At 38.7% G+C, this 13,181-nt stretch overlaps 1 protein-coding gene across 4 annotated transcripts in view; it reads right to left on the minus strand.

Moving 5' to 3' along the window:
- LOC135213134 (phosphoinositide 3-kinase regulatory subunit 4-like) overlaps positions 1 to 13,181 on the minus strand; it is a 47,228-nt gene that overhangs the window by 1,922 nt on the left and 32,125 nt on the right. For 3 of the 4 annotated variants that reach the window (XM_064247070.1, XM_064247068.1, XM_064247069.1), the window contains exons 29-30: positions 4,386 to 4,561; positions 1,230 to 4,261 (exon numbers count right to left, since the gene is read on the minus strand). The exons of the other annotated variant lie outside the window; for it this stretch is intronic. In XM_064247070.1, coding sequence (XP_064103140.1) covers positions 4,051 to 4,261; positions 4,386 to 4,561 — 387 coding nt within the window. In that variant the 3' untranslated portion in view covers positions 1,230 to 4,050. Of the gene's footprint in view, positions 1 to 1,229; positions 4,262 to 4,385; positions 4,562 to 13,181 lie in introns of those variants that run through there. 4 annotated transcript variants of the gene reach the window in all.

Raw genomic sequence — 13,181 nt, forward strand, 5'->3', positions numbered from 1 at the left:
CTATGTTTTCGAAAACACACCAAACAGATTCACACAAACTTCAGACGTCACAAACACACACATACACATACCAAGATCTGTGTCAAGGTACACAAACACACAAACACACGATATCTCACAAATATTTCTCTTGTAATGTCAACATCCTCTGTTTAATTCGATTATTTTCAGAGCAGCCATTATCAAGCCATTGTTTTACTTTTTCCACTTAAACTTACCTATATTGAGTGAAATCCACACGGTATTCATTGATTATATATCATGTATTTTGCTTTAAATGTATTATATATCTTTTGCAACAAAACTTCACATAACTAACAAGATGTAAAATTTACACTTATCAATATTTGAAAAACTGGTACTAAGTTTACTCACCCAACTTGTGATCAATAACTATATAAGGTTACTAACATACTATAAGTGAGACGACACAACTGTACTATAACACTGTAAATAGTAATGTAACAATTCATACATAATTCTTATTTTCTGTTTACACATCAAAGTCAAGTAAACACTAAAATTACACATTTCTAATATTTAGCCCATAATGGGGTAGCGCAAATGTAAAGATTAATTGAGCAATGAGAAAAAACGCTTCGAATATATGCAGAATTTGCAATTTTAAACAATATTTGGAGATGATTAGACATCTTGAAATACTTTAAGCCACAAGGTTGGCTGTACCTAACAGAGACTAGGTATAGCCGTGTACGAGACCCTTCTCATCTGGAGGGCTGAACTCTCTCTGCCCGTAATATATTTTGCCCATAAATCCAATCATGTGTTTATGTGAAGGAAGAAACCACACTTCTTGAGGACACTGCACAATTATTCTATACACCACGTAAAAATGAGGGTTACCTGCTAAATTTCAAGTATTACATACAGCCTACAGTATAAAATTGAACTGAGTAATTAGTAGGGGTTAAACTTTTTAATGCAATATTACTAAATAATAGCTGTCACTGAAATAAATTGCAATGGTTGAATAGCCCTGCTACACTGGCTACTCTGCCCGAAAAATTTGTCAGCCCAAATCTTAGGTGGGCTGCAGCCCGCCCAGCCTCCCTGGCTCGTACACCTGGACTTAAAAGCCTACCACATTAAGAACGAACATTCTAAATGTAACCTTTGTTATTTCCTGTACAAGGATAAGGATCCCTCTTGTTCCTATCATTTCAAAACAAACATATGTTTCTACAGGATAAAATTAATAACACCACAAATGAAGCCTGCACTTTATTTCAGCTCCAAAACAATATCACAGATGAATTTTCCTTATGAAAGACTTACAAAAATGTATATGAGATATATTCTTTTTACAAAATATAAAACTTCACAACAATGTAAACTGACTACATACTGCAAAGAAATTCACAGAAACGGTCACAATGATGAGTTAGGAAATAATATATACTTTGTTCTTGTGTACTCTGAGGAAATCAAATCTGCACCAACACTGATAAGACATCCACAGACCTGAAGACGAGAAGAAACAAAATTTTCCCTATGCAAAATGTTTCAGCAAATTTCAGTCTTTCTTTTGCTATCTAAATCATGGTTAGAAGTATGTTACATATGGATTATGTACAAAAGTTTCTCTTATAAACTGAGATAAGGTATGTTATCATAAGCACTACACTTCATTGTAAACCAAATCAGTTCAAAGAACGTCAGTACTCAATAGCTCAATGTCTAGAGTAGGATGTCATTTCAATAAGTAAATAACAGGGAAGGAAATAATAATAAAAAAACATTCAATTCACACCAATATAAAAAATAGGTACTATTTACAAGAGCAGTGCATGCATGGCCAAACTCTCAAAAATATACCCTAAGATGAATGATACAAATATCATACTTGTACATAAAAACCATATTTAGACCAGAAAACAACAAAAAATTTCTCCCAACTGCTCCATTCAGTGTCAACAACTTACCTATTCATTTAAAAAAAAAAGAAAAAAAAACTTAAGAGTATGGCTTACAACACACTCACAAATATGTCCTGTATTTACTTGTGTATCAAGTAACTCTCTGCAAACAATTTTCAGATTCAGTTAATTGTTTGTGTAAGACTGTACTACACAATGTGCTATATGCTGTAAAACAATTCTCTTTAGCTAATACTTGACAAGTCTAAAGTAGAGAGTAGCTGTATGGTACAAGTGAACATTTCTAAATGTTTAATCTACCAAAAATGTAATCAATTATCAGTGGAAAAAAGTTTAAACAGTCCTGGATGAGCAAGACTATTTGATATACAGGTATATACAGTAACTCGCACAGCAATAACGGAACTGTACGTAGAATTTGAATACATACAAGTGTCAAGTTTGACCATACAGAATTCCTAAATAATGACCAGATCTACTTAATGGCAAGGATGAAAAACAGGAAGAATGATATGACTTAAAACTACCCCTGATTAAAGATCACTTTATCAGATAAATGACTTAGTTAATAAAATATAAAAATCACTTCAGCAGTAATTGAAAATTCCATGATACACACTTTAAATGCAATGTCAAAATCATTCACATTAGCAAGATTATAGTTACATATATACAACTGTTCACATATGTAACAGCCAAAAATGTTATACAGTATTCAGTAATTGATGTTTTCAATTTAATACATAATGCCCTCTTCAAATTAATTAATTTGTGCACCTCAGATTTTTACAGTTAATTGTTCAAAATGCCAACAGTTTTGAAAGACATATGAATTTTTTATTAAATACTATTTTCATTTCATGACAAGTAATGATATAATTACTACACAGAATATCCATATAAGCTATTATAACAGGACTTTGCACATTACAGTTCTATAAGTTTCCTTCAGACTTATAATATTCTTTCCGTACTATACACTCCAATTTTGACTACAGTATGTTGTGGTTTATCTAGCATCAACATTTGATTAGTTCAGGTATTCAAAATTTTTCTAATTGCAAATCTGACATTAATATCACAATGTATAATTTAATTTCAATTCAAAATTTGCAAACAAATTACCTCTACAAAATAAGTTTGAGAAAGCTCTGCAACTGAACTTTAGAAAAACTCTGAAACCGTCTTCCACATTTTTTGAGTTAGTACTTCGTACCTCAGTTCCTCTTATCAAAATTCTTACGTAACTAAGGTGTCTCTCAGATTTCAAAAACTTACTTCACACCTTGAAAATAAAATTGGATACTCCACCCAAAGTGTGAACTTAAAACTTTCCAGCAAAACAGGAAAATGGTCTGTAAACAGTTCACAGTCATAAGGTTCTGAGTTTTTGGAAACTAAGATACGAAGAGATGAAAAAAATGAAGTTACTATTATTGTATACACTTGACATATGTGGTACACAGGAAATCTTTATCATTACCTCTATTCCTTTGTTTGTAATGGCAGTATGCATTATTTGTAAAAGTCTTTAAATACTACAAACATCTGATAGTATAAAGTATATAGAGGACACAAAAAAAGCCTAATAAAATAATGGCTGTATGATGGATATACTGTAATAAGCTTACTATCTTACTCTATTCTCTAAATAAATGACTGGCGCTACCATCAACAAAACCATAGAATGTAGCTATAAATTTTCTGGTATGTGATGATATTTTATGGTAGGATTGCTTGTTCAAATTTCCCTGACCTGCTCAGTAATCAACAATGGGTTGAAAAGACAAGAAATCTGAGGTGGTCTAGTATGCCTACAAGTAGACAAACAAAACGTAGCAAGTTACTTTTGAAGCATAATGTTCTAAGCTCTCTATACTGCACAACAATATGAGTTGCTTAAAAGTAACTGTTCCATCTATTATTCCTTAAATGAAATGCTTGCTATTTCTTAAGCCAGTCTGCAATACTTCCTACTTTTCCTTCTAACTTCCTGCAAAAAGGAAAACTTTCCCTTTTTCTTTCTTGTAAAACTTATCCTACTTAGGTGTTAAAACCCTGTTTTCCTTTGATGACTTTTTAAATAATAATCATATCACCTGAACTACTACTGATTTCATTCTGATTTTGAAAGCATCACGATCATCACCAATTACTTCCACATTTTTATAGTACCATCCCTTGCAGCTGTCACAATCAACCTCTGGGGTTCATTCATTACAATGACATCCTGTATTGTATCCTTGTGCCCGGGAGGTGGCTGATCGGGACCCTTCCTTGGGGCATCATCCCCACTTGAAGGTGTAGTACGTGAACGACTAGCAGTTTCCACAATGACCTCAGTTCCATCTACGAGGCGAGAACTGTTGCAGGCAAAAGTAAAGGAAAGAAGTAATTAATTTTTTGGTCATAAAAGCATTGAGTTGAATGTCTACAGTCGTGATAAACTTATAAAAAGATATTCACTTATTAAACAAAAGGACAAACCTGTAAGTTACAGGACAATGTAAATATGGGTCCTGTGCAGCATAGCAAATGATGTACGACGATTCTGGTTCACGTAAATCCCAAAATCGTAATCTGCAGTCTGTTCCGCCGGCTATAACGTAAGGGCCTCGGTCACCCTGGCTGACGTACATTGCGTGTACACAGTTGTTATTGACCTGTAACGATGATGCCAGTGAATGCAAAATCCCATTTCCAAAATAAACAAAGATTTCAAATTGTTCAGAAGTAGAGGGATTGCTGAAGAACTCTGCAAAATACATTTGTCCTCTATATAGGCAAGATATTTAAATAGTGTGCAGTGCATTAATAAAAGAGCAAAATGTGCAATGCAGATTGTGTGGTGCATTAGCCAAACCTGATGACTTGAAGCCTAAAGCTTAAAAGCAGCAAAACTAAAGGAAATAATAATATTTAATACAGTATTTCCTCTTTCTGATATAAAAAAACCTCTTTTACTGCCAGTGCATATTACTGTATGAAAAAAAAAAAACTGTAAAATTTGTTTTTATAATACAGTGGTACCTTGGACATACGAAAGGCTCAACTTACGAAAAACTCGAGATACGAAAGCAAATACGAAGATTTTTTTGCTCTACATACGAAAATTGTTCAAGATACGAAAGGTTGTTGCTGTAAAGTCCTGAGATCCGCCCGGACCACCGATAACAATTTTAAAACAAAAATTAGTAGACTCGCCACCATCCTCCCGCTCTCCCATTGGTTCCTGATGCTAGTCACCGCCATAAGATCCTGCTCTTCTATTGGTCAGCATCTCTCCTATGACCCCATCATGCATCTACGTAGCGGCGTGCTTTTTCACCCACTCGATGGCATCATCGGTATCGCAAGCACGCGAAATTCGTTTGTTCTATACGATTTAGTTTATTAACGTAAATTCGTTAGTGATTTCGTTGTAGTACTACTTTATCGTGTTGTGTGAGAACTTTACTACATATGTATACGTACTACATAACTTAATTACGTACAGTCATGGGTCCCAAGAAAGTTGAAGTACGAAAGAAGAGGATGCTTTCTTTGGAGACGAAAATGGAGATAATAAAAAAGTATGAAGCTGGCATGCGATTAAGTGTGATCGCAAAGGAATACGCCCGAAATCTGTCGACAATAGGCACCATCCTTAAGCAGAAGGATGCCATCAAAGCAGCTACACCTTCATAGGGCGTGACTATTTTGTCTAGCAAGAGGAGCCACGTGGACGACGAGATGGAACAGCTGCTTCTTGTCTGGATAAAAGACAAAGAAATCGCTGGCGATACGATAACCAAGACGGCAATCTCCCCAAAAGGCCAGCACTGTTTTCGGCGATTTGATTGCCCAGGCCGAAGACGACGGAGGAGAAGGGACATCGACGCCAACCCCACAGACTTCAAGGCTTCCCATGGGTCGTTTGAAAAATTCCATAAACGGACTGGCATCCATTCGGTGGTGCGGCATGGGGAGGTGGCCAGCTCGGACACGAAAGCGGCCGAAGCCTTTATTAAGGCGTTCGACGAGATGACAATCAAGGAAGGCTACAGTTCTCAGCAAGTCTTCAACTGTGATGAGACTGGCCTTTTTTGGAAAAAAAATGCCTTGTCGGACATACAATCCCGCAGGAAGAGAGAAGCTACCCGGGCATAAGCCTATGAAAGACAGGCTTACGCTCGCACTTTTTTCGAACGCCAGTGGGGATTGTAAGGTGAAGTCCCCTACTTGTTTATCATTCCGAGACTCCTCGAGCCTTCAAGGCCCACAGAGTGCTAAAGGAGAAGCTTCCGGTGATGTGGAGGGCTAATGCGAAAGCCTGGGATAATGAGACTTTTGTTCACCGAGTGGGTAAAATCTGTGTTTCGGCCCGACAGTGAAGAAATTCTTGGAAGAGAAGCGCCTCCCTCTGAAATGTCTGCTGTTGTTGGATAATGACCCTGCTCACCCTCCTGGCCTCGAGGAAGATATCCTAGCGGAGTATTCATTTATCAAGGTTCTTTATCTTCCGCCTAACACCACCCCTCTCCTCCAGCCCATGGACCAGCAAGTGATATCGAACTTCAAGAAACTGTATACAAAACATCTTTTCAAGAGATGTTTCGACATCACCAATACCACAAACCTCACCTTGCATGAATTTTGGAAGGAGCATTTTGATGTTGTGATATGCACCCGACTCATCGATCAAGCTTGGCAGGAGGTTTCGAGGCGAACCTTGAATTCTTCGTGGAGGAAACTCTGGCCTGATGCCGTATCCGCCCGAGACTTCGAGGGATTCGACGTGGGCGAAGCTGGTGCTGCAGATTCAGGAACAGTTGACGATCCTGAAACTGTTTCGCAACCAGGTCTTGACGAGATCGTTGCACTCGGCAAGTCCATGGGGCTGGTCGTCGACGAGGACGACATCAATGACCTTCTCGAGGAGCACCAAAAGGAGCTTACGAATGATGACCTGAAGGGGTTGGAGGCCATGCATGTTAACATAACGTCGTTCATGAGTAGTTCTCTAGCAGCGGCGAGGAGGAGGATGACCCTATGATAACGGCAGAAATTAAGGATGCTCTAGCTGCTTTTCATAAAGTGCAATCATTTGTAGAAAAGACACACCCCGAAAAGGCTTACACAGGTCGTATGCTTGCGCAGTTCGATGACGTTTGCCTGAGTCGTTTCAGGAACATTGTGAAAAGTAGGCAGAAGCAATCTTCCTTAGATAGTTATTTTTTAAAGAGGCCTTTAGTAGGAGTAAGCAAAAAGGAAGATCCAATTGACACTAATGAAAAAACAGAAAGTTGAAAGTGGTGAAAAAATCGAAATTTAAAAAAAAAAATATTAAAAAAAAAAAAAAAAAAAAAAAAAAAAAAAAAAGTAAAAATCAAAGACAAAAAAAAAAAAAAAAAATTTTTAAGTTTTTTGTAAAGTTAAGTGTTACAGTTTTGTTAATGTGTTTCGTAAAGTTCAGTTTATGTTTCCTGACATTTTTTAACAAGTACGTACATACGTATTAGTACTAGAATGTGTTAGGTTAGGTATTGAATGATCCAAATTGTTGTAGTATTTCATTGTTTATTGGTCAATTTAGCTTTACATATTATAAAATTTACTGTGGTGCTTTTGTAAGGCTTGGAACGGATTAGGCATTTTACATGTAAAATGCGGTTCAAGATACGAAAAGCTCATGATACGAAAGCCGCCTCGGAACGGATTAATTTCATATCTCGAGGTACCACTGTACATGGGGCAGACTGAGACTATTATCGTACAAATAGCTAAATTCCTGCACTTCCTCACATAATGACAAATTTTTAAGTCAATTAGTATTTTTCATAGCTAACAAACCTAAGGTCTTAACAATAGGATGTTTTTCAAGCACAGCTGGTAACTGGTTATTACAATTAGAGATTGTAAGCAAGGAATCTGTGAGATCCGGCAACGCCTGTGAGTACAAGGTGAAAGCAAACTGAAACCACAATTGAAACAAGGAATGACAGCTCCTAACAGCAACTAATTTTCTGTATCTGATATTTAACCCTTCAATATCAATACATAAATAAGAAGAGCCTATGGTTCAAAAAGCAATGTACAGTAAGCCAATAATAAAATCATCTGAAATAATTTTAGCTTCAATCAAAGGCATCATCCATAAAGAACAATATTTGACACAATGACCACACAGGAAAGCATTTTTATATTATCATTTTGACAGTACGTATATCAGTATTTCACAGAATACGTATGTCCATTCAGAGACCCATGAGTACTGCAAGTATCCAAAGATATTGACAGCTACTGTAATTCTTTACAGTATATATACGTATATATATGACACTCCAAAATCAATTCTGTTTGTGAACCTAAAACTATTAGCTATGCTATAGGCAAGAAAATACAAAGTACAAGTCACATGCCCAAGCCCTCAACCTTTGGAGATCAAATTTCTTTATGTTTTTCCAAGGCAGGTTAACTTAACAACAGCCAGCCCTATTCAGTATACAAAAAAGCAAGCTAAAACAGTCCCTGTTTGAGAAGCACAGACTGCATAGATCTGAAGTATTATCTAAAGAAATACAACATGAATGATTAATGAGTCATAAAAAACTGTTTATATTCTTCCATTAAACATGGGTCACTGAAAAGTAAGAACACATGGGAACTTCCCCATAGTTTCAATCAAAACTTATGACCTTGATTTTCTACCGTATTGTATCACACAGTAAGCATAAACTGAAACCAAATCCCCATTGTGGCTATTTATTTAAAGATCCTACAGAATCTTCATGCACCTAAAACTTAATGACAAGCAAAGTTTTATGGTACATAATGAAATCTAAACCTAACATTATGCATTCCAAGCAAGAGCAGAATGGAAACATAATAAATTACTAAAAAAAAAAAAATTAAAAGACATTGCCTTACACATGTCTTTCTTCACCATTGCAATGGTTTAGACTAATCCCTGGATTTATACCACTTTGTGTACCAGTATGACTGGAAATGTACCAAGGGAATGTTTTGTTCATGAGAAATCTAAACTGCCTGAAGTGTTTTGGATGTATTAACACCAGAAAGTAAAAATTACTTGAAAAAGATGGGGAGCTTTCTAGGAGTAGGTAACAGTGGTTTTAAGTTTCAGATGACTGGACTTTCATAAGGTATGTATTTATGAAGTAGCCACATGAACCAACTTTGGTTCCAAAATGATATTGTTATGATACAATAAAGTTTGTTCATACTTACCTGGCAGATATATATATAGCTGTATCTTCTGAAGTCCGACAGAATTTTAAAAACTTCCGACACACGCAGTGGTCGGCCAGGTGGTTAGTACCCATTCCCGCCGCTGGGAGGCGGGTATCAGGAACCATTCCCATTTTCTATTCATAATTTTTATTTCCACTGTCCCCTGAGGGGAGGTGGGTGGGTACTTGATTATATATATCTGCCAGGTAAGTATGAACAAACTTTATTGTATCATAACAATATCATTTTGTTCATGAAACTTACCTGTCAGATATATATATAGCTGAATCCCACCTTTGGAGGTGGGAAGGGACAGAATAGAAGGATTTTGGGAAACAAATGCATGCAGATGATTTACATCTTGGTTCCACCTGTTAGCATAGCTGGCTTCGTGGTTACTGCCACGTAAGTCTGCTTGTGCTACTAGAGTTGCCAGCGAGGTAGAGACCTATATAGCTGGTGCACTCCAGATGATCTGTCAACAGGGGCGAGACCACGACGTGACTAGACCATATTGACCATACCATGAGGGCTAAGAAGTAAAATAAATATATATATATATAAATATATATATATCACCACCTGACCAACCTAGCCAAAGTTAAGGTGTGTTAACTAAGGCTTAAGAGTTAAGAAGTCGCCGTTGTCGGCGACTCAACAACTAAATTAAGAGCTCTTCCTAACCATTTTCTACAGGATAGGATGAGTGGTACTTCTTGCCCCCAAGATTGTGTCTGCAGACACGTATGGCCCTAGCGAGCAGCAGATCTCATATGCCATCTTCACATCTCGCAGGGAGTGTGAAGTGAACACAGAGTTGCTTCGCTAAAACACAATGGTACTCAGGATGTTGCTGAGTGCCATGCTCTGTTGAAATGCTTCCGAGGCCGCGCCCTCACCTCGTGAGCATTCAGATAAAAGATTTCAAATGTTTGTGCAAACACAATGAAGGAGGCATTTTTGAAAGAACTCCTTAACACTAAAGCCAGGCTGTTCTTCGATATGGGCAAGTCTGGTCTTTTCGGAACACTGCAGATTGCCCGATTGACTTCGACTTTCTTGAGTTTTATGTAGATAAAACTTGAGAGACCCGACAGGGCACAGGACTCTCTCTGGCTCCTGCCCACTAACTTGTGCCATCCTTGCTTCCAAGCTCCTGGCCCAAGGACAAAACGGGTTACCATTCTTAGGCCACAACGGAAGGGTTAGAGAGCACACCGCCTTGTGTTCTCTAAAGCCAAAACTTGTGACGATGGCTTAAAATCTCACTAACCCTCTTTGTCGTATCTAGGGTGGTTAGAAGAAGGCCTTCCTGATCACATGCAAGAAGTTAACAGGTAGGAGAGGTTCGAATGCTTTGACATCAAGAACTTCAGACTACGTCTAAGTTCCATATTGAAAGCTTCGATCTGGACATGCACAGTCAGTCCGTCTGTACTAAAGTCAGGTGACCGACCAGTTGACCAGTCAGACGAATCAAGGACAGCAAGGCTGTACCCTGAAGACCATAAGGCACTATTCTTCGCTGAAGGATGAGTGTCTGGACTGCCTGGGCGATTCAATCTAAGCAAACCTTGGGGGTGTATCAACGCAACCCAACGTCGTCAGCGAATCAACTCCTGACTCGAGCTTCTGGTGCCAGGAGAAAGGAGCGAGGAGCAAAAAGGCGATTCAGTCCCGAAGGAAGAATGCCTGACAGTCCAACCTGGTCTCATGTTACACGATCATCGGGGGTGTATAAACGCAACCGACTTCGTCAACAAGAAACTCAGGGCTACTATATGTCGCCTGATCTCGCACGAGTGTCTGACTCGAGAGGGAAAACAGGTGAGACAAAAAGTAGATGGTGAGCGAGGTTCGAGATTCCACAGAACTCAAAGATCGTGAAGGGCTTTGTTGTTTGACAGACGCAAATCTCTGAGCCAAAGGCCGTCAACAACATATTTGCGTATTCTTTAATAGTTGTGACTGCCAGCTTATCCATTCTTCAGACGGAAATGGAAGACGGTAATCTTATTCCTGTCAACATCTCGATAGCCTGAACGTAGTCAAGACATCAGAGCGGAGAGGTTATAGGTACCTTTCGAGTTAGAGTAGACCGACTCTCTCGGAAAGGTCCTTGGAAAGTGAACTAGGAAGTATGTGACCTCTGTGAATCCAGGATCCTGAAGGCCAACATGGGGCGATCAGCGTCATTGTCGCTCCCTGTGACGTCATAAATCCTCTTATTACATTTCCTAAGCGATTGAAAAAAGGGGAAAAGAGACTAAATATCCATCCCGTTCAATATCATAGGATGGCGTTTAATGGTACCGATCCCGGATCGAGAATAAGGGAGCAGAGAAGAAGAAGCCTCTTCGTCCTCAACATATCGAAGAGAAGAATGAAAGGGCGTCCCTAAAGTCTCCACAACTCTCAACTTACTTCTAAAGAAAGATTCCACTCGGAAGTCAATAGTTGCTGCCGTCGATCGAGACGATTCGTACGGACTTTTGCAATCCGGTACGAACCTCTAGAGGATCGTTACATTCTACGCCTGTTGTTATAATAGGCTTTCTCGTAAACTCGAACAGGGACCGAGAGAAGATACTTCTTAAGATATGAGAGAGCTGTGGAATATCAGAGTTGATCTGGACCACTGGTTCCCAAAACTCGTTACGAGGACTGGAGGGACTACCGAATCGCTTTTACTTCTTTCAGATTAAGATCCAGGACATCTGAAACCCTATCCAGAATGTCCGCACCTTCTTTCTATCACCTCAGGTGATAAACGCACTGAGAGATGTTCAGAATCATTCCTAGATCTTGAATAATATTTCAGTTTCCCGGTAGGAAAAAACTGTGGTCTGAATTGCAGTCTATTCGGGGAAACAAAAAAAACTTCTTCAGGAAGGAAATGGTCCCCCAGCAAGCTCATCCATTCCCTCCCCGAGTATGCTTACTTCCCTAATAAGGCTGCGCTTTGCCTAAGCAGGAGAGCATATAAAAGTGCAATGTTGCGGTAGACTCGTAGTTCTATACCGTGCGGTAACGAGCACCGAAAGGATTAAGAGATAACTCTGTTGAACATAGTAAGGCAAAACGAATGCAACGTTATTCATTCACGTAAGAAATCCCCTCAATCTTAGGCTAAAGTCCGTGATTGTAGGGCAGAGTTACAGTTAGTCAGTCAATCCGCAGGAGAGACGTAACCGCCAGCACAGAGATACGGTTAGTCAGTCAATCCCGCAGGAGAGAGAGACGAAACCTACGGCGCATGACAGCGCCCCGATCTGTTACTGGCTCGGTTGGACTGGAAAGACAGACCACAGCGTGACAGCAGCAGCCAGCAGCTTAACGAACGTCGTCTCTTAACTTTATGTCTGGGTTGCCAGCTACCCTATTCTACGAAGAAATAGGTCCGTTATTTTTTGAGCCGAAAGACTCTCAAGCTGGTATATTTAAGCGAAACAGAAAACGCTAAATATATAGATGCGTTTGTGTCGTCAGAACACTACCATACAACGGTAAAAGATAAATCGGAAACTCCTGGAAGGCTGCAGGGAGTAACGATTAAATGTCCTTAAAATAGACAATAGACCTCTCGGTTGCCATCCGAAGAGGTAACTACAGCAAGCATATATGACTTGAACCAACCAGAAGTAAAATAACGCAAGGCAAAACCAAAAATATGAAATTATACACAATAAAGTTTGTTCATACTTACCTGGCAGACATATATATAGCTGAATTCGGAAATACAGCTACATACATATCTGACAGGCAAGTTTCATGAACAAAAACTTAAGATAATCGAAGCAGTCAGCTCAAGCTTCTTATGTTACTGGACATAAGCGTTCATTGACGTAGTCTACAAGTCTATTTCTTGTACGAGTCTGCGAATGACGAATGAGAGCTCTTCCGAATCTTGTCAATAAGAGCTTATTCGCTTACGCAATATCAAGTTAATGAGATGTTTGTCAATGAGAACTAACCCATTTACGGGACAAAGAGATATTTTGTCAATGAGGGGATACCCACTTACTTGACAAAACGAAAGTATATTGTCAA

This window comes from Macrobrachium nipponense, chromosome 42, assembly GCF_015104395.2.
Source record: "Macrobrachium nipponense isolate FS-2020 chromosome 42, ASM1510439v2, whole genome shotgun sequence".
Taxonomy (NCBI): Eukaryota; Metazoa; Arthropoda; class Malacostraca; order Decapoda; family Palaemonidae; genus Macrobrachium; species Macrobrachium nipponense.